We start from the raw sequence: 24004 nt of genomic DNA on the forward strand, positions 1-24004 counted from the left end.
TTTCCTGACTCTTTAATGATCACCATTCTGACTGGTGTAAGACGGTACCTCATTGCGCTGTTTTTGTGTTTTGTTTTGGGGTTTTTTTTTTTTTTTTTTTTGAGACGGAGTCTCACTCTGTCACCCAGTATGGAGTGCAATGGCGTGATCTCAGCTCACTGCAACCTCCATCTCGCTGGTTCAAGCAATTCTCCTGCCTCAGCCTCCCAAGTAGCTGGGACTACAGGTGCGCACCACCATGCCTAGCTAATTTTCGTATTTTTAGTAGAGACAAGGTTTCACCATGTTCGCCAGGCTGGTCTCGAACTCCTGACCTCAGGTGATCCCCCCACCTCGACCTCCTGAAGTGCTGAGATTACGGGCGTGAGCCACTGTACCCCACTCTCATTGTGGTTTTCATGTGCATTTCTCTAATAATCAGTGACACTGAGCTTTGCTTTTTTTTTTTTTTTTTTTGAGATGGAGTCTTGCTCTGTCACCCAGGCTGGAGTGCAGTGGCATGATCTCAGCTTACTGCAAACTCGGCCTCCTGGGTTCAAGCAATTCTCCTGCCTCAGCCTCCCAAGTAGCTGGGACGACAGGCGGCCGCCACCACACCTAGCTAACTTTTTTTTTTTTTTTTTTTTTTTTTGAGACGGAGTCTCGCTGTGTCTCCCAGGCTGGAGTGCAGTGGCGTGATCTCGGCTCACTGCAAGCTCCGCCTCCCGGGTTCACGCCATTCTCCCGCCTCAGCCTCCCAAGTAGCTGAGACTACAGGCGCCCGCCACCACGCCCGGCTAGTTTTTTGTATTTTTAGTAGAGACGGGGTTTCACCATGTTAGCCAGGATAGTCTCGATCTCCTGACCTCGTGATCCACCCGCCTCGGCCTCCCAAAGTGCTGGGATTACAGGCTTGAGCCACTGCGCCCGGCCAGCTAACTTTTATTTGTATTTTTAGTAGAGACAGGGTTTCACCATGTTGGCTAGGCTGGTCTGAAACTCCTGACCTTGTGATCTGCCTGCCTCAGCCTCCCAAAGTGCTGGCGGTATAGGCATGAGCCACCGCGCCCGGCCTACGTTGAGTTTTTTTCATATGTTTTGTTGGCCACATAAATGGCTTCTTTTGAGAAGTGTCTATTTTTTGATGGGGTTTTTTTTTCTTGTAAATTTAAGTTCCTTGTATAAATTTGTTTTAAGTTCCTTGTAGATTCTGGATATTAGCCCTTTGTCAGATGGATAGACTGCGCAAGTTTTCTCCTATTCTGTAAGCTGCCTGCTAACTCTGATGGTAGCTCCTTTTGCTGTGCAGAAACTCTTTAGTTTTAATTAGATTCCATTTGTCAATTTTGGCTTTTGCTGCAATTGCTTTTGGTGAAATCTTTGCCCATGCCTATGTCCTGAAGGTATTGCCTACGTTTTCTTCTAGGGTTTTATAGTGTTGGGCTTTACATTTAAGTCTTTTTTTTATTTTTTTTTTTTTGAGATGGAGTCTTGCTCTGTCACTCGGGCTGGAGTGCAGTGGCCGGATCTCAGCTCACTGCAAGCTCCGCCTCCCGGGTTTACGCCATTCTCCTGCCTCAGCCTCCCGAGTAGCTGGGACTACAGGCGCCCGCCACCTCTCCTGGCTAGTTTTTTGTATTTTTTTTTTAGTAGAGACGGGGTTTCACCGTGTTAGCCAGATGGTCTCGATCTCCTGACCTCGCGATCCGCCCGCCTCGGCCTCCCAAAGTGCTGGGATTACGGGCTTGAGCCACCGCGCCCGGCCTACATTTAAGTCTTTAATCCATCTTGAGTTAATTTTTATATAAAGTGTAAGGAGGGTGTCCAGTTTGGTTCCTGCATAACACTAGCCAGTTTTCCCAACACTACTTATTAAATAGAGAATCCTTTCCCCATCACTTGTTTTTGTCTGGTTTGTCAAAGAAGAAAGCTTCCCTTTACCACTTCATATCACTCCCTCAAGCTAGTACCCTACTTCTCTGCTTCATTTTTCAGCAAAACACTTTGAAATAATTGTCTATATTGTGTGCCCATTTCTCCCTTGTTCTCATGAACCAACTCTAATGAGGCTTTTGCCCCACCAGTGTACACAAGTTTTTTGTTGTTGTTGCTGTTTTGAGTCTGGGTCTCTCTCTCTCACCCAGGCAGTGGTATGATCACAGTTCACCACAGCCTCAACCTCTTGGGCTCAAAGTGATCCTCCCACCTCAGCCTCCCAAGTAGCTAGGACTACAGTTTCACATCACCACACCTGGCTAATTTTTTTTTTGTAGAGACGGGGGTCTCACTCTGTTTCCCAGGTTGGTCTCAGACTCCCACCTCGACCTCAGAAGTATTTCTTGACATGGTTAACAATGACCTCCACATTGTTCAGTCAAAGGCCACCTCTCAGTTCTCAGCTTATGCAACTCATCAGCAGTTTCTGATCCAGCTGATCAATCCTTCCTTGAAGCACAATCTTCCCTTGGCTTCTAGGGCACCTCTTTTTTTTTTTTTTGAGATGGAGTCTCACTCTGTCGCCCAGGCTGGAGTGCAGTGGCACGATCTCGACTCACTGCAACCTCCGCCTCCCAGGTTCAAGCAATTCTTCTGCCTCAACCTCCTGAGTAGCTGGGAATAAGGCGTGCGTCACCACGCCCAGCTGATTTTTGTATTTTCAGCAGAGATGGGGTTTCACCATATTGACCAGGCTGGTCTCGAACTCCTGACCTTGTGATCCACCCGCCTCTGCCTCCCAAAGTGCTGGGATTACAGGTGTGAGCCACCACTCCTGGCCAGGCACCTCTTTTTCTCGGGGTTCCATTCTGCCTTACTGGCCACTATATTTGATTTCCTTCCCAAGTTCCTCATTTGGCAACTCCTAAACACATGGCAGGGTTGTGTACCCACAACTCTTCTATAGTCCCCTTGATGATCTCATATAAGTTCATGGCTCTAAATACTATCAGCTGGGGACAGTGACTCATGCCTATAATGCCAACACTTTGGGACACCAAGGAAAGTGGATCACTTGAGCCCAGGAGTTCGAGACCAGCGTGGGCAACGTTGGGGAGATGCCGTCTCTACAAAAGTACAAAAAAATTAGCCAGATGTGATGGTGCTTGCCTGTAGTCCCAGCTACTCAGGAGGCTGAGGTAAGAGGATTGCTTGAGTCCAGGCAGTCAAGGCTGTGGTGAGCTGTGATCATGCCACTGCACTGCAGCCTGGGTGATAGAACAAGACCCCATCTCAAAAATAAATAAATAAATACTATCAGTATGTGGACAAGTCCCATTTTATATTTCCCAACCCACACCTCTCTCCTGAACTCCCAATTTTTTGTTGTTTTTGTTTTCAGACACAGGGTCTCACTTGTTTACTCAGGCTGGAGTACAGTGACACAATCGTAGCTCACAGCAGCCTCCAACTCGTGGGCTCAAGCAACCCTCCTGCCTCAGCTTCCTGAGTAGCTGGGACCACAGGTCCCAAGCCCACCAAGCCCAGCCGATTTTGTTTATTTTTTGTAGAGATGGGGGGAGTCTCTCTCTGTTGCCCAGACTGGTCTCGAACTCCTGGCCTCCCACCTCAGCCTCCCAAAGTGCTGAGATTAGTCTGGCCAACTCCCAACTTTTGTATTCAATCTCCATTCTCTACTTGAATGTCTAACAGAATCTCAAATTTCATGTGTCCAAAATCCCAGGGCCAAGGCCCTCCATTTCTCATAGCCTCTACCATGCCTACCCAGGCCCAAACCCGCAGCTCCTCTCATGTGTCAAGTGGTACAACTCCCTCTAACCTGGAAGGCTGCTCTTGCTTCTCTCACAAAAACCAGAGTCATACTTTAGGAACTTTACATCCACTCATGTATCCTCTACTCACCCTCCAGTGTGTTCATCTCACTCAAAAGAAACGCTAAAGGTCCTAACTATCACCTACAAGATGCCACCAGATATGGGCCCCTCACTGACCTCAGCTCTCCTCTCACCTCCCAAGCAAGGGCTTTCCCTTGCCATTTCCTGTGCCTCACGCTGTTCTTCCAGGTATCTTCCTGAACCTCGTGTTTCCTTCAAGGCTCTGCTTAAACATTACCCCATCAGTGATGCTGTCTACCCTAGATAACAGAGAAGTCCCCCCACACCACCACCGATTTCCTACCTCTTACCTTGCTTTCATTTTCTCTGAAACACTTACCACCTAAATTCACCATATATTTATTTGCTTCTTTATTGTCTCCCCAAAGAGGGTCCCTAAAGGCAGGGACTTCATTTCTAATGTAAAACTTACTAAGAATTCAAAAATATCTGTGGTGCTAATGACATCTTTCTCAATGTCACGTTGAGCCCTTACACATTTTTCCCATACAGCTCAGAACTATATTATCACACTTTCAGATTCTAACTGGAAGGAATATCATTAATTTCTAGTTGCCCAAAGGACTTAGGTCCTCACATTCTATCAAGATTTCAGTATGAACAAACGGGCATAATCAGCTTGAAAACAGTGGTTCTTAAGTACTTACGTGGGCAATGTCTCCTTTTGTGCCGATGACCCGATCCTGGGAGTGCTTACTGAACTCAACATAGTGATCTTCTGTGAAGGAATGCCTGTGGACAAACAGGAGCACTGAAGTGACAGATCTTCAGGACATATTCCTGCAACCAACTGAAACATGGGTGACCCCCAGCCTCTTGCACAATCACACTCACCTAAAGATCCTGGACTCCCAAAGAGGAAACAATCATACACTTAGATTACAAAGAAAATTTCTTCTATCAGCTTGTCCAAGCAGATACAAAATAATGAATGGGAATTCCTTAGAGAAATGACAAACAGGGCATACGTGCCTTTGAAACACGCAGCAAAGGGGCCAGCCACGGTAGCTCACTCCTATAATCCCAGCACTTTGGGAGGCTGAGGCAGGTGGACTGCCTGAGCTCAGGAGTTCGAGACCACCCTGGGCAACATGTCAAAACCCTACCTCTACCAAAATTGCAAATTAGCCAGGCATGGCGGCACATGCCTGTGGTCCCAGCTAATCAGCAGGCTGAGGTGGGAGGATCACTTGAGCCTGGGAGGCAGAGGATGAAGTAGGTCATGCTTGTGCCACTGCACTCCAACCTAAGTGACAGAGTGAGACCCTGTCGAAAGAAGGAAAGAAAAGAAAAAGCCGGGCACAGTGGCTCATGCCTGTAATCCCAGCACTTTGGGAGGCCGAGGTGGGCAGATCAACGAGGTCAGGAAATCGAGACCATCCTGGCTAGCATAGTGAAACGCTGTCTCTACTAAAAATACAAAAAATTAGCCAGGCGTGGTGGCTGGCGCCTGTAGTCCCAGCTGCTCAGGAGGCTAAGGCAGGAGAATGACGTGAACCCAGGAGGCGGAGCTTGCAGTGAGCTGAGATCAGGCCACTGCCCTCCAGCCTGGGTGACAGAGTGAGACTCCGTCTCACAAAAAAAAAAGAAAAAAAGAAAAGGAAAGGAGACGAGAGGAGAGAGAAAAGGAGAGGAGAGGAGGAAAGAGAGGAGGGGAGAGGAGGGGAGGGGAGAGGAGGGGAGGGGAGGGGAGGGGAGGAGAGGAGAGGAGACACAGCAAAGACGGCAATGTCCTATGTGAACACGGGAAAATACATAGATTCTGGGTCAGGGTCTGCTGCATAATGAGAATGTATATACCTCATAAAAATATCTAGGAATTAAGAAAGATAAAGTCTTATTAAACATGAGTCTTAGATGAGGAAGAGAGAAGTTAACAATAACTGACAGCATCCTCTTTCCCCAAAAGCTTCGTCTAAAAACCAAATGAAAGGGGGTCTAAACAAACTAGGTAAATAAAACACAGACTAGGTTCCAAAAGCAGATACATACTTCATATCAAATACTGATTTCATTCCCCAAAGTGCAGACAAAGGCTGGCTCCAAGTAGCAGATGTCAGCAGCAAGGACCCATCCTAAAAGAAGGCACAAGGTGGGTAACCATGCATTTACATACATGCAGATGTCACTACCTGCCATTAGCATTTTTAAATATATGCATAAAAATGTTGTTGAATTAAAGAGAAAATTTTATAACCCACAGAAACCAAGAAATGGTCAGAAGCCACTATGATTTGAATACATATACCTATAGTGTCCTAGAAAATAACTAAACTTAGGAGAGTATTAAATCCTACTGAACTAGCCACAAAAATAGAACAGATAAAAGGGAGGTGGGAAAAATGAGACGATGTCAAAGATAGTTCCTTTCTTCCTAATAACTTTGCCATATTCCTCAGTCTCCATCTGAAATATGAGTTAACCTCAACCAGACTTTCCAGTTGAGAACTCATTTAAAAGAGAGAGCTCAATAAAGGGTAAGCCTCCTTTACTCTAGTTCACTAATTCATCTTGGAAGAATGACTGACAGCATCCTAGGAAGGAACCCTTACCCTGGAAGGTTCAAGATGTGTGATGGCTGAGTTGTGACAGTTATAGCTGGCCTCCTCCTGTCCACTAAACACATTATAGAGCTTCAGCTGCCCTGTGCAGGTGCCAAGCATCAGGAACCGCTCCCGAGCTGAGAATGCACAGCAGGTGAAGCCACTCTCATCTTCATTGGCTTCCCGGAACACTGAAATAGGACGGAATCTAAGCACAAAAAAAAGGAGAGAATCAGAGGCAAAGAATGTGCAGGGACTCAGAAAAAGCAAACTGCTAGGACAGAAGAAAAAGCACAGAACATTAATGTTTCAAATGGGTTCTTCCAAAATCACAGTGACCTTCAGTGCTTTTTATTTTAAATAAGAAAAATATTTCCACTTACAAATTTAAATAACAAAAATTCCCATGTTTAGGCCAGACGCAATGGCTCACAACTGTAATCCTAGCACAGGTGGGGGGATCAGTTGAGGTCAGGAATTCAAGACCAGCCTGGTCAAAATGGTAAAACCCCATCTCTACTAAAAATGCAAAAATTAGCTAGATGTGGTGGCGCCTGCCTGTAATCCCAGCTACTCAGGAGGCTGAGGCAGGAGAATCACTTGAACCTGGGAGGCAGAGGTTGCAATGAGCCAAGATTGCACCACTGTACTCCAGCCTAGGCGACAGAGACACTCCATCTCAAACAAACAAAAAAAAAATTCCCATGTTTAAAACCTGTGATCCCATAACCTTTATGTAAGATTTGTCAAGAATCAGAACAGGAAGCCACTTGCAACAGCACAAGTTTGGGAGCCTCCTTATGGACAGTAATGAGGGGGTGTGGGTTCTAGAAAACATACTAGTTGAGATGAGAACACAAAGGATTATATCAATATACTGCCAACAATCACACAAGGAGCCCATGGTTGACAAAAGGTGATACAATTACATTGTTCAAGTATTACACAAAGTGACAATCAGTGGTATTTCAAGCCAACTATGCTGATACTGCCCAATTTGATTTAAATAAAAGAATCGTTCCAATTCCCAGAGAGTAAGAAGGGGCCTTCTTCTTACCTGCTAAAGATAAGGTGCCTATCAAAGCATCCGCCATCCACCCCTCCATACTTTGGAAATGATGCCCTGCGGTTTAGCCTTGAGGTAAAGTTTATTGGCGCTTGCCGCCTCTGTTTTGGCTCAGGACATTGGTGAGGAGTAAAGAGGGAGAAAGGTGGGCAAGTGGCAACTGGATTCTTGCAGCGAGCATGTTGTTCTCTAAGATACTCTGTGATTATACTGTCCAGCGTAGGTGGGGAAGGAAGATGTCTGTCCAGCTGCTTTTTTATGGCTGGGCTTTGGCTGTAGGCGCCATGGTCCGACTTCTGCCGCAACACTCTGATTTTCCTGCCATTACAGGGTGACGGCCTCTCTCTGATAAAACTGATCCTACCAATCAAAGGGGAGTTGCCAGCATAAGATGGGCCGGGCAGAGCTAGTGGACCCTGGGGAGGCCGTGGCTGAGGATGGGCAGTGGGGGCAGAAGGGGCAGAGGCACCCACGGCAGCATGGCTGCCCAGTCGAGTTGCAATGCCATTAGCGATACGAGGGGTTCGGGGTAGAGAGACAGGAGAAGCAGCAGCAGTGACTGGGGTAAAGGCAGAAGAATGGGAGGCAGCAGTCATGGGCAGGTCGGCCTCTTTTGTCAGCACGGTTGCTGTTTCTCCAAGCCCTTTAGAAATAAGATGGTTTCGTATCAACAAAAGCAGCTCTTTCTCAGGGAAGGAGATCCTTGACTGGGCAACAACATCTGCTTTCTGCAGTCGTGCTAGGGAAACATCAGTGCCAATGAGAAGTGGTTTTCCTGACACCCGTTCAATGAGTTCAGCAGCATACTTGCAGAACTTGACATGGTCACTGCGCTTGTCCTGCAGCACAGGCTCCTTCATCAGCTGCTGGATCTGGCAGCTGCTGAAAAGGGGCAGTTTACTGATGATCTGCCGGACAGTGCTACTGCGAGACAGGCCCACCAGGGCCTTGCAGGCCAGTGCCCGGATCTGGTCTGCATCTGTGATGGGCATCTTAATGGACAGTAAGGACAGGAGCACCTTGATGCCGTTGTTGGACTGAACCACATTCCACATCTTGGCCAGGGTGTGCTCACTGCTTTTGGGGTTCTGAGGCAGCTTTCTCCGAGGAGTACCAGAGATAAATTTACCAATACTGGATATGCGGTTATCTGGGCCACACACACAATTGATGATAATCTGAAGTGCTGACTTCTGAATTTCAGCATCATGGATGAAGAACTCACCCTCAGCCACTCCCAAAATAATGCTGATACCTAATGGGAAAAAAAAAATTCTGTATTATTCATCATAAAACTAATGACCAATTTCAATAGTTGTTCCAGAGTCAAAATTTGGTGTTCCACTGACTTTGTTTTACTTTAAAAAACTACATTATTTTTGTAAAAACTGCAAGGAATTGTTTGTATAAAGTACAATCAGTTCTACTACAATGTATTTTTATGATCTCATATGCAGTTATTAAATAGGGAAATTATGTCATAATTATGGAAAAGTCACCAAGGTTCGTGTGTAATTTTTTCTGGTTTTATTATTTTTTTGAGGCAGAGTCTTGCTCTGTCACTCAAGCTGGAGTGCAGCGGCACGATCTCGGCTCACTGCAACCTCCGCCTCCCAGTTCAAGTGATTCTCCTGCCTCAGCCTCCTGAAGAGCTGGGATTACAGGCGCCTGCCACCACGCCCAGCTAATTTTTATATTTTTAGTAGAGATGGGGTTTCACCATGTTGGCCAGGCTGGTCTGGAACTCCTGACCTCAGGTTATCCACCCGCCTCAGCCTCCCAAAGTGCTGGGATTACAGGTGTGAGCCACTGCGCTCGGCCTTTTCTGATTTATTAATTTTAATACATTAAAACCTTAGGAATGGAGAAAGCCCTCAGTTGGGCTGCTACTGTGGAAGCAGAACCCTTTCTACTTTATTTTAAGAAAATTAAAAACAAGTGCCTGTGTCTTAGTCCTATCCTGCGTCTTGTCCTGTCACACAACTTCCCATGCTCACCCCAGCAGTGCCCTGATCACCCCTGCTCTTAATAATGTATATTATCAAAGTGTATTTTCCTTTTTTTATATATGTATGATGGTTTCTACCCATTTTGAGCTACCTGCCAATTACTAACTCAGGTTACAAAATTGCTCACTTTGTTTTTTTTTCCCCTTTAACTCCTGGAAAGCTGTGATGCTTAAGTTTTTTACTATCTGCCTCAACCTATTTTTCCCATGAACTTTTAGTGCAAGACTCTGCAGAGTGTGAGCTTTTCAGGAAAGCTATAATATACCATTATAGCAGAAATGCCAGAAAACCTGAGTTTACTAGCATGACCCCCTTAAATCAAACTATCTGGTACTACGTTTGTATTTTTGTTTTCTTTTTTTTTTTTTAATTAGTTTCTGATCTGCTGAATGGTAGTCCTTATAAAGGACAGACAAGGAGCCCCCCTCTACTACTTTTGTTCTGAAATCCAAAATTAGGTCAGGTAGGTAACCACAACCAGAGTGGCAAAGAAAAAACAAACCCAGACCAAGAAACAACAAAAATGGCAAAATATAACCTACCTACAGTAGAGACTGTAGATCCAGCCTCATCCAACACGTCCACTGATTCTGCCAACTGGAGCTGGATTTTAGGGACCACAGTAAGAATAGCCAGGACATCCAAAGCAAAGCGCACAGTGTCATTCCTGGACAGTAAGAAGAATTAGTCAAAGGGAAATTAGAATATAGCCACAAGAACCAAGAGAGACAGAGATAGAGAGACAGAAACAGACACACGCACACAGAGAGACTATAAATCAGAACCGCTACCAGTGTGGCTCTATCTCGAGCTGTCACAACAAGAGAGGATTTTATAGTTACAATGACATTACTTCCAAAAAATACAGCAATAAAATTTTTACCTATCAAACTTCTACAATAAAAAACACAGAATAATCCTGAATCATTTCATTCTAGCGAAAATATATAGACACACACACTCTCAAACTTTTGGTGAGAGTAGAAATTAGCACAATCTTTCCAGAAAGTAATCTGGAGGCCAGGCTCGGTGGCTCATGCCTATAGTCCCAACACTTTAGGAGGCCGAGATGGAAGGATCACTTGAACCCAGGAGTCTGAGACCAGACTGGGCAACATGGTTTTATATTTTTCTATTAAAAAAAATATAGGCCGGGCACAGTGTCTCACGCCTGTAATCCCAGCACTTTGGGAGGCTGAGGTGGGCGGATCATGAGGTCAGGAGATCAAGACCATCCTAACACGGTGAAACCCTGTCTCTAATAAAAGTACAAAAAATTAGCCGGGCATGGTTGCGGGTACCTTTAGTCCCAGCTACCTGGGAGGCTGAGGCAGAAGAATGGCGTGAACCCGGGAGGCGGAGCTTGCAGTGAGCCGAAATCGTGCCACTGCACTCCAGCCTGGGAGACAGCGAGACTCCGTCTCAAAAAATATATATTTTTATATATATATACAAAAGATATTAGCCGGATGTGGTGGCACCTGCCTGTAGTCCCAGCTTCTCAGGAGGCTGAGGTGGGAGGATCACCTATGCCCAGGAAGTTGAGGCTGTGGTGAGCCATGATTACACCACTGCACTCCAGCCTGGGCAACAGAGTGAGAGCCTGTCTCGAAAAACAAAAAAAGAAAAATGAAAAAAAAAAAGAAAGTAATCTGGAAATATGAAACAAGATTCTTAAAATGTTCATAAACCCTGTCCTAGAAATTTCACCTCTAACAATCTGTCCTAAAGAAATAATCAGGCCGGGGCCAGGCGTGGTGGCTCATGCCTGTAATCCTAGCACTTTGGGAGGCTGAGGCGGGCAGACTGCCTGAGTTCTGGAGTTCAAGACTAGCATGGGCAACATGGTGAAATCCTGTCTCTACTAAACTACAAAAAAAAAAAAATTAGCCAGGCTTGGTGGCGGGCGCCTGTAGTCCCAGCTACGTGGGAGGTTGAGGCAGGAGAATTGCTTGAACCCAGGAGGCAGAAGTTGCAATGAGCTGAGATCGAGCCACTGCACTCCAGCCTGGGCCACAGAGAGAGACTCCGTCTCCAAAAAAAAAAAAGAAAAGAAAAAAGATTCAGGCCGGGTGCAGTGCTTCACGCCAGTAATCCCAACACTGTGGGAAGCTGAGGCAGGCAGATCACCTGAGGTCAGGAATTCAAGACCAGCCTGGCCAACATGTTGAAACCCCATCTCTACTAAAAAATACAAAAATCAGCCGGGCGTGGTGATGGGCATCTGTAATCCCAGCTACTCAGGAGACTGAGGCACGGAGAACTGCTTGAACCCAGGAGGCAGAGGCTGCAGTGAGCCAAGATCACACCGCTGCACTCCAGCTTGGGCAACACAGTGAGACTCAGTCTCAAAAAAAAAAAAAGAAAGAAAGAATCAGAAGAATTTACGTATTAAGATGTTCATTAGCCACATTAAAATAGCAAAAGAATGAGAAAACCCACATAGACAAGAGCAACATATGTGTTACAGTACACTCATAAACTACAGTCATTGACAATCATTTTCAAAGAACCCTAAAGAATGAGGGAAAGGGTTCAAAATACATCATTAATGATATAAAAATAAAAAATGTAAGATATAAAATTAAAAATCAGACAATACCAAGTACTGGCAAGAAAGTAGAGAAATGTTGGATGTCTTTTGTAGTTAAAAAAGAAAAAAACGGCTGGGTGCGGTGGCTCACGCCTGTAATCCCAGCACTTTGGGAGGCCAGGGTGGGTGGATCACGAGGTCAGGAGTTTGAGACCAGCCTGGCCAATACGGTGAAACCCCATCTCTACTAAAAATACAAAAATTAGCTGGGCGTGGTAGTGGGCGCCTGCAGTCCCAGTTACTCGGGAGGCTGAGGCAGGAGAATCGCTTGAACCCAGGAGGCGGAAGTTGCAATGAACCAAGATCACACCACTACTGTACTCCAGCCTGGGTGACAGAGCAAGACTCCGTCTCAAAAAAAAAAGAAAAAAAAGTAGAGAAATGAAAGCTCCTATATATTGCTGGTGGGGAATGACAATGGCATGAACGTTTTTAGAAGCAATTTGGCAATATCCAATTAAGGTAAGAACACAGACACCCTACAAAACCAGATGCTCTACATCATATCCTCAAGAGAGCCTCCAAAAGGAGGTTCATGATACCATTTATTTAATAGGAAAAAAAAAAATACAAAAACACTAAATTAGCCATCAATGGCAGAATAAACTGCAGTATAGAAATACAGTGTTTTAAATAAATATTAACATATATAAATCTCAAGAATAGAAGTGTAAAAACAGCAAGCTGCAAAAAGACAAACTTAGGAAAATAACAATTTAAAAACATGCAAAGCAGTACTATATTATTATTTATGAACACAGCACAGATATATATAGTATAAACACATGAGTGGGGAGAATATGGTTCAAATTCAGAAGATGAGTGACTCTGGGGAGGCAGAAAAAGAACTGAGGGAAAAGCAAATACAACAACATGCCTATCCTGGTTAATGATGGAGCAGCTGTTATACTATTCTCTGTGCCTTTCTACATTTTGAAAATATTCATAAAAAAGATGAATTTGATTAAAAAGTATAATATCAATTATGTGTACTTACAAATATTATGTAATGAATGCTAAGTAATTTTCTCTTTAAAAGATTCTGCATATTCTAAAGCAGAAACATTTACTAATTTTATTTCTAAAAATAAACTTTTAAAATCAAGGACTATTTTTTCAATAATCCAAATACAGGCCGGACAGTGTTTCATGCCTATAATCCCAGCACTTTGAGAGGCTAAGGCAGGCAGATCACTCAAGGCCAGGAGTTGGAGACCAGCCTGGCCAACATGGCAAAACCCCATCTCTACTAAAAAATACAAAAATTAGCTGGGCTTGGTGGTGTGCGCCTGTAATCCCAGCTACTTCAGAGGCTGAGGCATGAGAATCACTTGAACGTGGGAGGTGGAGGTTGGAGTGAGCTGAGATCGTGCCACTACACTCCAGCCTGGGCAACAGAGCAAGACTGTGTCTCCAAAACCAACAAAAAAATAAATAAATACATATGTACCAGTTTAAAAAATGTATTTATACCCTTTCTAGTTATCTTGTGAGCTGTCATAATCTTTTTTTTGGAGACAGAGTCTCGCTCTGTTGCCCAGGCTAGAGTGCAGTGGCACAGTCTTGGCTCACTGCACCCTTCACCTCCTGGGCTCAAGCAATCCTCCCACCTCAGCCTCCCTAGTAGCTGGGACTACAGGCATGCGGCAACACACCATGCTAATTTTTTTTTATTTTTGGTAGAGATGGGGTTTTACCATGTTACCTAGGCTGGTCTCGAACTCCTGATCTCAAGCATCGAACTCTGCCTCAGCCTCCCTAAGTGCTGGGATTGCAGGTATGAACCACCATGCCTGGTCTGTCATCACTTTTTAAACAATTCTCCAAATAAATATAATAACCTACTTTTCCAATATTCTAAAACAGCACTTCTCAAAGTATAGTCTGAAGACTTCGAGAAGTCTGAGACCCTTTCAGAAGGTCCTGTGAAGTCAAAGTTATTTTCATAATAATAAGATGTTACTTTCCTTTTGCACTCTCATTCTCTCATTGCATAGTAAGAGAGTCTTCCAGAGATTATGTGATATCACAAAAACTGAATACAAAAGCAGACATTTTTTCGAACTTGCTAAAATTATCTGGTTTTATTTTGGAAATTTTTCATGAATAATGCAAACATGCAATGGGTTCACTTTTTTTTTTTTTTTTTTGAGACAAAGACTTGCTGTGTTGCCTAGGCTGTAGTACAGTGGCATGATCTCAGCTCACTGCAACCTCTGCCTCCCAGGTTCAATCGATTCTCCTGCCTCAGCCTCCCAGGTAGCTGGGATTACAGGTGTGTAACACCACGCCCGGATAATTTTTCTATTTTTAGTAGAGACGGGGTTTCACCATGTTGCCCAGGCTGGTCTCAAACTCTGGACCTCAAGTGATCTGCCCACCTCATCTTTCCAAAGTGCTGAGAGTACAGGCATGAGCCATCGTGCCTGGCCCACATTTTTTTAGTGCATAAATATTTTTACATTTTTCTGTTTTAATTTCTAATACAATGAACACTGATAGATATATCACAAAAACAAAAGCCTTTTAGAGTTCTCAGTAATTATTAATACAGTAAAGGTATCCTGAACCCAAAAAGTTTAATTACACCTGCTCCAAGAGTACCTCACTATATTTAAACACTGGGATTTAACAAACATACTATATTCCCCTAAATAAGCCCCTCTTATCTTTATGGCTGTGATTAAATAGGAAAAGAAGGTCAAGCACTCTGTTTATAAACTTTTTTACTATCTTCTCTTAAGATCCCATCTTTTGGCCGGGCACGGTGGCTCAAGCCTGTAATCCCAGCACTTTGGGAGGCCGAGACGGGCGGATCACGAGGTCAGGAGATCGAGACCAGCCTGGCTAACACGGTGAAATCCCGTCTCTACTAAAAATACAAAAAACTAGCCAGGCGAGGTGGCGGGCGCCTGTAGTCCCAGCTATTTGGGAGGCTGAGGCAGGAGAATGGCGTAAACCTGGAAGGCAGAGCTTGTAGTGAGCTGAGATCCGGCCACTGCACTCCAGCCTGGGTGACAGAGCAAGACTCTGTCTCAAAAAAAAAAAAAAAAAAAAAAAAAAAGATCCCATCTTTTTCAAAAGAGTTTTATTTCTTTTTATATCATCTTCAAATAGAACCTACCCAATTTCCTGATTACATCAGCCACCCTTTTCTGGGCCTTGTCCTGCTCTCCCTTCAACTAATTTGTGAAAATCCTAACAGTGTGTTGAATTCCAAGAGTAAAAGGACAATTTTATATGAACATAATATAAACATTATATATGGTTGTCAAGTACTAGCAAGACACTTAAAGTCTAAGCACTGAAGAATCCTGGACTCTAGCCTCAAGACAAGACTTTAACCCCAGCTCTGCAGCTGTGGCCATGTAAATCACGTACCTTCTCTGACAGTACAGACGCTGATCCTTGCCTATTACGTAATATTTACAATCACCAAGACCATACATATGAACAAGTGTGCTGTAAATTAAAAATCATATTTTCATGCCTAATTTCTCAGTTTCAAGTCCAAAATTTCAATTCAAGAAATTTTGTTAAGCATATACCATGCACAAACCAACATCAACTTTAGTAAAAAGATGCATCAAACTTCATTTGAAATCTCTCTCTGGTCCCACCTTGCATAATAGGTCTTCCAATTGCAGGCAATAGAAATAAGCTGCAACAAGAGTTGCACACAAGAAAGTTTGAGGAAGACTTCAGCTGGTTCCCAATATAGCTGTGCTGGGCCATATTCTATCAAAAATTCCATCATTTCCACAATCTGTTCATGAGTATATGAGCATGCCTATAAGGAGAGATATACAGTATTATTATTATATATAACTCTACATCTGCCTACTACCTTCTTGAGCGCAGCTCACTGGCCAAGATATTTCATTTTACTTATTTATTTCAAGACAGGGTCTCACTTGGCCGCCCAGGCTGGAGGGCAGTGGCTTGATCATGGCTCACTGTAGCTTCAATCTCCCAGGCTCAAGCTATCCTCCTGTCTCAGCATCCCAAGTAGCTAGAACCATAGGCACATGCCACCACACCCAGCTAATTATTTTATTTTTCGTAGAGACAGGGTCTCATTTTGTTGTCCATGCTGGAGTGCAGTGGCACGATCATAGCTCACTGCAGCCCTGAACTCCTAGACTCAAGTGATCCTCCCACCTCAGCCTCCTGAAGTGCTGGAATTACAGACATGAGCCACCATGCTTGGCCAAGGTTTTAATTAAAAAGTAAATAATAATACCTTTCAAATTCCAAAATTCTTAAGTCAAAAGCCCATATGTGAAATAATGACCATATATTGATTAATCTTTTACCTTATTTATAATTAGACTCACAATATGATTTGTCCAAAAAGATAACAAGTTTCCTTTGTGCATATAAGTTATAGCTCAAGAGAAAGAAGCATCATGTGACTGATTTCTTTTCAATTTGTGACTTTTTTTTCTTAAGACTGGGTTTCACTCTGTTGCCCAGACTGGAGTGCCATAGCCTGATCACATGCAGCCTCAAACCCTCAGACTGAAGTGATTCTTCCACCGCACCCTCCAGAGTAGCTGAGGCTACTCATGCACCACCATGCCTTTTTTTTTTTTTTTTTTTTTTTTGAGACAGTCTGTGCCCAGACTGGAGTGTAGTGGTATGATCATAGCAGTCTTGAACTCCTGGGTTCAAATGATCCTCCCACCTCTGCCCCCGAAGTAGCTAGAACTATAGATGCACACCACAGGGCCCAGCCAATTTTTAAAACTTTTGTAAAGACAGGGTCTCACTATTGTTGCCCAGGCTGGTCTCAAACTACTGGCCTCAAGAAATCAGTTGGTGATTTTTTAAAAAACATGCAGCTACTCATCTATATCCCAAAACATATCAAACTCCACAATGATAGAGAAGTAGAGTTACAAACACATTTTCAGAAAAGAAATTCTGCATAGAAGGCAAATCATCTAGTACTTTTCATACAAAATAGTTCTTTGCCAGGTACAGTGGCTCACACCTATAATTCTAGCACTTTGAGAGGTCGAGGTGGGAGGCCTCTTTGAGCCCAGGAGTTCAAGACCAGCCAGGACAACATAGTTGCACCCCCAACTCTACAAAAAATTTAAAAATTAGCTGGGTGTGATGGTGTGTGCCTATAGTCCCCCAACTACTCAGGAGGTTGAGGTGGGAGGATCACCTGAGCCTGGGAGGTTAATGTTGCAATGAGCTGTGGTCACATCACTGCACTCCACCCTGGGCGACAGAGGGAGACTATCTCAAAAAGAAAAAAAGAAAGCTTTTTTATACACACTTCAGTTAATCTTTTAGTTCTAGAATCCCAGCAACTTACAACTGGAAGCAAAATAATTCCCTGAAATTCACCTATTACATCCATTTTTCAATTGGTTCTGCCTTCAAACAGGGAAGTATACTCCAACAATGGGCATAACACAGAGTCCACTGATCTGAATGTGAGTTTCAGGACTGAGATGCTACAGAGAGGGCTAACAGAACTTTCCCTTTCAAGACAAGGTCCTCTCACCTTGTACGGGGGTTGTGGGTGGACAAGAATGCCACCCTCAGTCCTCTGAAGTGACTGCTTCACTTGTTCCAATTTAATGGCCAGGTGAGCCTCAAAGTATTTGCGCAAGGCCATGCAGGTATGTTTCCCAGTTTGGCGGCTAGCAAATATTTCATCATCACTCAGAAGTGCACCCTGATCTTCCAAATTTAGAATCTCCAAAGTACTGATCTATTAAGATACAAAATATTGGGGTAAAAGAGGGGAAAAGGCAAGAGTTAAGAAAAAAGATTAAAAAATGGGAAAATATTTTAGTAAACTTTTTTTATTTTCCACACACATTCTGCTATGTATCAGTAAACTTTTATGCTTAACAATACTGACAAATATCAAACCATATTTATGTATATCTGTGTATATAACATGATAACAGTAGCTATATGAAAACAAAACATTAAACCCATACCGAAAAATGAACAAGCTTTTAATCACAGCAAAAAATATACAGGCATAAAACTATTGCTTTTAGAAAGATCAAGATCATCAACTGCCAATCCCCGTGATAAGATTACTATATCCAAGGCAAGTCTACAATGGCACAGTGTCCTCAAACTACTAAAGAAAAAGAGAAATTTGTGAAGGAAGGAAAAAAAAAAACAAAAAAAAAAACTTCACAGAAAGAATGGCAGCAAAACTCCTCTAACCAAAAGCTTCCTTTCTTCAAGGGTGTGCTGTTAAAGGGCAGCCAAGACAACCAGGACCCTTAATCCTAGTGAGAAAAGCACTGAAATAATCTCACCAAGTTCACCAGACGACGAAGACCATCATAGCGGTCAAAGAGCTCCAAGACGGCCCGAAATGAGAAGCAAATTGAAAAAAACATGGTAGCATGGCAGCATCCTGAAGCATGAGAACACTCCATTAACCACAGGGTATAGTTCACCACATCAGACAGAACATTGTGGGGATGCATGCAAACCTGCAAAAAAATACAAATAAAGCAATGCTTTTAAATTGTGGGCAAAGGAGCCTCGAACAGGATGAAAAATTCACCAGTATAGATATCTGCAGAATACAATGACCATTTCCAATCAAGTCACTCTTAGTACAAAGTTTAGGTTATAATACAAAGGCAATTTTAGAACACAATCCATTCCGAACCTGAAAACGACCTAAATTTAGATAAATATTTAAATACAACCTATACTTACTAAGTGCCAACAAATATTTACATTATTTACTGCTCACGAGGGCTCCATTATACAGGTATTAGGATTCTCACTTAAAAGAAGAGGAAGAGGTAAGGAACTTCTCCAATGTGATAAAAGTGGCTCAGATTTCTGATCCTAAGTCTAGGAGTTTGGTATTCATTCTCTGGTTAATTCACACACATTTTGATGTCTACTATGGGTCACAAAATGAAACTGTAAAGCATCCCCAGGTTTCCTTGATATTTTTTTCTCTATCTTAGCCATAAGTAATTTTGTATGTACACACACAGATTAGTTTATTACTCCCAAAAGACTACCTATCTTGTATAAACACCAAAAGAAAAATTAAAACTGATATTATTAATAAGCAAAGATAATGTCATAGCTCAAGAAGAAATTACCCATTTCACTCTACCAGAAAAGACACACCAAATAAGAATACTAGAAAAATGTTCCAGGAATAGAACTAACAAGAACTTTGCTTTCCTAGGGGATCCCAGGAGCCCATCACTTTTCAAATGTACAACCCACAGCCTGGGCAAAATGGCAAAACCCTGCCTCTACAAAACATGTAAAAATTAACCAGGTGTGGTAGTGTGCCCTTGTTGTCCCAGCTACTTGCAAGGATGGTTTGAACCCAGGAGGCAGAGGCTGCAGTGAGCCAAGATCATGCCACTGGACTCCAGCACAGGCGACAGAGTCAGACCCTGCCTCAAAACAAAAACAAAAACGAAAAACCACATACATATGTATAACCCATTTACACTTTTAAAAAATCACAAAGCCAGGCATGGTGGCTCATGCCTGTAATCCCAGTACTTTGGGAGGCCGAGGTGGGTGGATCACTTGAGGTCAGGAGTTCGAGACCAGCCTGGCCAACATGGTGAAACCCTTTACTACAAACACAAAAATTAGCCAGGCACAGTGGTGGGCGCCTGTAATCCCAGCTATTCTAGAGGCTGAGACAGGAGAATTGCTTGAACCTGGGAGTTGGAGACTGCAGTGAGCCAAGATGGCACCACTGCACTCCAACCTGGGCAACAGAGCAAGATTCTGTCAAAAAAAAAAAAAAAAAAAAAGTATAAAAAGTAGCCAGGCATGGTGGCACAAGCCTATAGTCCTAGCTACCTAGCAGGCTGAGCACTTGGGCAATAGGGCGAGACCTTGTATCTAAAAATATACACACATATACACCCCTATATACAATATAAATTTGTGTGTGAATGAATCAGTGAGAGACTATGTCTGTTGCGTGTGGCTTTTTTTTTTTTTTTTTTTTTTTTTTTAAACAGAGTCTTACTCTGTAGCCCAGGCTGGAGTGCAATGGCAGTCTCGGCTCACTGCAACCTCCGCCTCCTGGGTTCAAGCAATTCTCCTGCCTCAGCCTCCCAAGTAGCTGGGATTACAGGTATCTGCCACCATGCCTGGCTAATTTTTGCACTTTTAGTAGAGACAGGGTTACATCATGTTACCCAGGCTGATCTTGAACTCCTGATCGCAGGTTATCCACCCGCCTCAACCTCCCAAAGCACTGGGATTACAGGTGTGAGCCACTGTGCCCAGCCTGTTGTTTTTACAATAACTCATAAACGTCACTCCACTAAGACATCAGAAAAGTACCTGAAGGCTAATCTTAATGCCATAGAAATGGCAAAAACTAAATAAAGCTCCCAGACTCCAATCCACCCAGCATTTTCCCAGTAGAGTCAGAAAAAAATAGAATCATTTCTAAACAATTTTACATTTTTAGAATGCTTTATAAAGACTAGATATTCACGTTCCTTGCTTCTTTCATTAAAATTTATTTATTCAACTATTGTTTTTTTCTTATCCAAAAGTCATTCTGCAAATGTGATCTTTTAAAGAGGTTGTCCCCAACCAAATCTCATCCCCACAAACCTGTATAGATGAGACTTACTCTTTCCATGGCATCCTGATTGTAGGATAGGTAATACAAACACATAGATACACCGGTTGCAGCCATAGAAGGACGAGGTATTTCCAGTAATTTCTGTACTCCACCATGCGCAACAAATTCTGTGGCAAATTTGTTATGGAGCAGGAGAGATGCTAGGTGCTAAAAAATGAGGACACAAATTACCACAAAATAACCTAGAAAATTAACAAAATCTCTTGACCTAATATTCAGTTAAGCTGTTAAATACAAAAGTCCTCTAAGGAGACAACCAATCCCTCACAAAAGAAAACCTAATATTATTTAAAATAAACAAAAAGACTAAGATTCCTTAACATTTCTCTTTTCTTTCCTAACACCAGGGATTTTTTTTTTTTTTTTTTCCCAGATGGAGTTTCACTCTTGTTGCCCAGGCTGGAGTGCAATGGCGCAGTCTTGGTTCACTGCAACCTCCGCCTCCTGGGTGCAATCGATTCTCCTGCCTCAGTCACCTGAGTGGCTGAGATTATAGGCACCTGCCACCACGTCCAGCTAATTTTTTTATTTTTTAGTAGAGACAGGGTTTCACCATGTTGGCCAGGCTGGTCTTGAACTCCTGACCTCAGGTAATCCGCCCACCGGGGCCTCCCAAAGTGCTGGGATTACAGGTGTGAGCCACCATGCCCAGCCTGATTTTTTTATGAAGGTGAAAAATATTGCTATAAGGGCTGGGTGCGGTGGCTCATGCCTGTAATCCCAGCACTTTGGGAGGCCGAGGTGGGCAGATCACTTGAGGTCAAGAGTTTGAGATCAGCCTGGCCAACATGGTGAAACCCTGTCTCTACTAAAAATACAAACAATTTGCCAGACATGGTAGTGGGTGCCTGTAATCCCAGCTACTCGGGAGACTGAGGCAGGAGGATTGCCGGAACCCGGGAGACAGAGGTTGCAGTGCGTCAAGATTACACCACTGCACTCCAGCCTGGGCGACAGAAAAAGACTCTGTCTCAAAAAAAAAAAAAAAATTACTATAAGTAATGATATTGGTCAGGTGGCTTGTCTCACTCCTGTAATTCTAGTACTTTGAGAGGCCAGGGTGAAAAGATTGCTTGAAGTCAGGAGTTCAGGGCCAGCCTGGACAACACAGCACAACCCCATCTCTGCAAAAAATTTAAAAATTAACCAAATGCAGTGGCACATGCCTGTAGTTCCAGTTACTTAGGAGGGTGAGGTAAGAGGATCGCTTGAGCCAGAGAGTTCAAGGCTGTAGTGAGCTAAGATCAATTATACCACTGCACTCCAGCCTGGGTGACAAAGTAAGACCCTGTCAGTCAATCAATCAATCAGTAACCCTACAACCATTTTACTATTACATATTTAGGTTGGTGAAAAACTGCAGTTTTTGCCTTTGAAAGCAATAGCAAAAACTGCAGTTACTTTTGCACCAACTTAATAGCTTCCCTAACGGACTTTTGCTAACCTTCCCATTTTAATCCTTTTAATATAAATAGCTCTATATCCTAGCTTTTGCTCAATGACTCATCAACTAATGAATTCCCAAAATCTGCCTTCCTTTAAATTGATCAATATATCCCCAAAAGAAGAATCTTGAGCAAATTATCTAAACAAGTATATTTTTAGAACTAACCATGTGCATTTTAAATAGATGCCTTAAAGGTTATCTTTTAAGGTTTTTTAACTGCCTGTTCAAGTCCCACTAGCCTCTCTGGGTGGACTTGATCTCCTGCACAATGTTATGAGCAAAGAATATAATCCAAGCAGCAGGCTGCTTGATGACTCTGAACCTAGGCCAACATAAACAGGGCCTTGGGAAAGCTAGAGCTCCCCCTACTGTTTCCCACGTCAAGGTATCTTCCAGGTACCAACAACATAGATTTGTAATGCACAAAAACATGATTTGATATCTGCACAAATCTCACTAAGGTCAATGGAAAAAAACAGGGATGTGCCCTCTTCAAAAAAGTTCTCTCAACAACCAGGCTCAGGCTAACCCTTATATATAATTCAAATCCCTTCTATCATTACCCTACTTTTTGTTTGTTACACAACACTCTACCACACTTCCACACACTCCTTCCCACAAGACACAGCTAAACTATGTGACACCCATTATAATTCTCCACACAAAAACCTATAAAAACAGCAACTGCCCAATCCCTTCTTCCATTGCACCCTGTTCAGGACCAGAAATTGTATCTGAAAGCAATATCGTTGGGCCACTGGAGACAACTTTGATCTCCAGCTTCATCCCACTGTGCGAAGTATAACCATGAGCTTACACACTTAATATACACACACACCAAATCCCACATGTAGAAACACGTTACTCTAATTATGTCTGACCTCCTCCAAACTTGAAATTTCTGAAAGTTAAAAGGCAAATTTCCTCATTTCTATTCCATTTCAAAATACTTTGGAACTATACTACTTTGGCCAACATGGTGAAACCTAGCCTCTACTAATAATACAAAAATTAGCCGGCCATGCTAGCACATGCCTGTAATCCCAGCTACTCAGAAGGCTGAAGCAGGATAATCACTTGAACCCGGGAGGCCAGGGTTGCAGTGAGCAGAGATCGTGCCACTGCACTCCAGCCTGGGTGACAAGAGCGAAACTCTGTCTCAAAAAAAAAAAAAAAGAAAAAAATTATAGGTTTATATGTCTGTATCTCTTAACAAACAAAAAATGACAAAGACTTGATTTATTTATTCGTTGGCCTCCTTGTATCCCTCGTACCTGAACATAAGCCTCTGGCCCATAAAAAGCACTCAATAAATGTTCAGTAAAGAACAAACACAAAAATAAAGTTACCAAGTGGTAGTAAAATAAGCAGTTCGGCAAAGAGAAGATAAACTAGAAGATGATTAAAGAAAAAGCAAGAAGAGTGTTGTGTCAAGATCACCGATGGGCACATCACAAAAGTTTGATCCAACCTTGGTCCCCAGAGTTTTCACAAATGCTCACTGAAGAAAATTCCCAGGACGATTTGCGGGCCTCTCAAAACTTCTGCTTCGAGACTTTGATAAAGAACCTTAGTAACTTGACTACACACCCTAGTACTGAATTCCCTTACCATCTACCAGAAAATTCACCCCAACAATATACAGGAGCAGTGATCCTCAGGGAAGTCAGAGATGAGTTGCTCTACAGGAGAGGGGTAAGAACACTGCTGTCTGTGTAGAAAGAAAAGGATGGCAAAACTGAGATACATGTTACTCAGCAGAGTTTCTAGGCTTGAAAGAAAACTAACAAACAATGGGCTTAAGAGAGTTCAGAATGAATCAAGTAGTGGACCATTCAGATGTCGCTGCAGTTTCTGCATGTATAATTGATGGGA

The 24004-nt window shown here is 43.1% G+C and overlaps 1 protein-coding gene across 4 annotated transcripts in view; it reads right to left on the reverse strand.

Moving 5' to 3' along the window:
* The window catches only part of DCAF1 (DDB1 and CUL4 associated factor 1), a 99909-nt gene that overhangs the window by 18495 nt on the left and 57410 nt on the right, over positions 1-24004 (reverse strand). For all 4 annotated transcript variants that reach the window (XM_065540646.2, XM_045384860.3, XM_074032351.1 and 1 more), the window contains 9 exons: positions 20671-20829; positions 18341-18520; positions 17563-17772; positions 15662-15831; positions 9991-10115; positions 7431-8694; positions 6383-6581; positions 5823-5905; positions 4478-4562 (listed from right to left, as the gene is read on the reverse strand). In XM_065540646.2, the coding sequence (XP_065396718.1) occupies positions 4478-4562; positions 5823-5905; positions 6383-6581; positions 7431-8694; positions 9991-10115; positions 15662-15831; positions 17563-17772; positions 18341-18520; positions 20671-20829 (2475 nt within the window). The remainder of the gene's footprint in view (positions 1-4477; positions 4563-5822; positions 5906-6382; positions 6582-7430; positions 8695-9990; positions 10116-15661; positions 15832-17562; positions 17773-18340; positions 18521-20670; positions 20830-24004) is intronic.

Source organism: Macaca fascicularis, chromosome 2, assembly GCF_037993035.2.
Source record: "Macaca fascicularis isolate 582-1 chromosome 2, T2T-MFA8v1.1".
In the NCBI taxonomy this organism is placed as follows: Eukaryota; Metazoa; Chordata; class Mammalia; order Primates; family Cercopithecidae; genus Macaca; species Macaca fascicularis.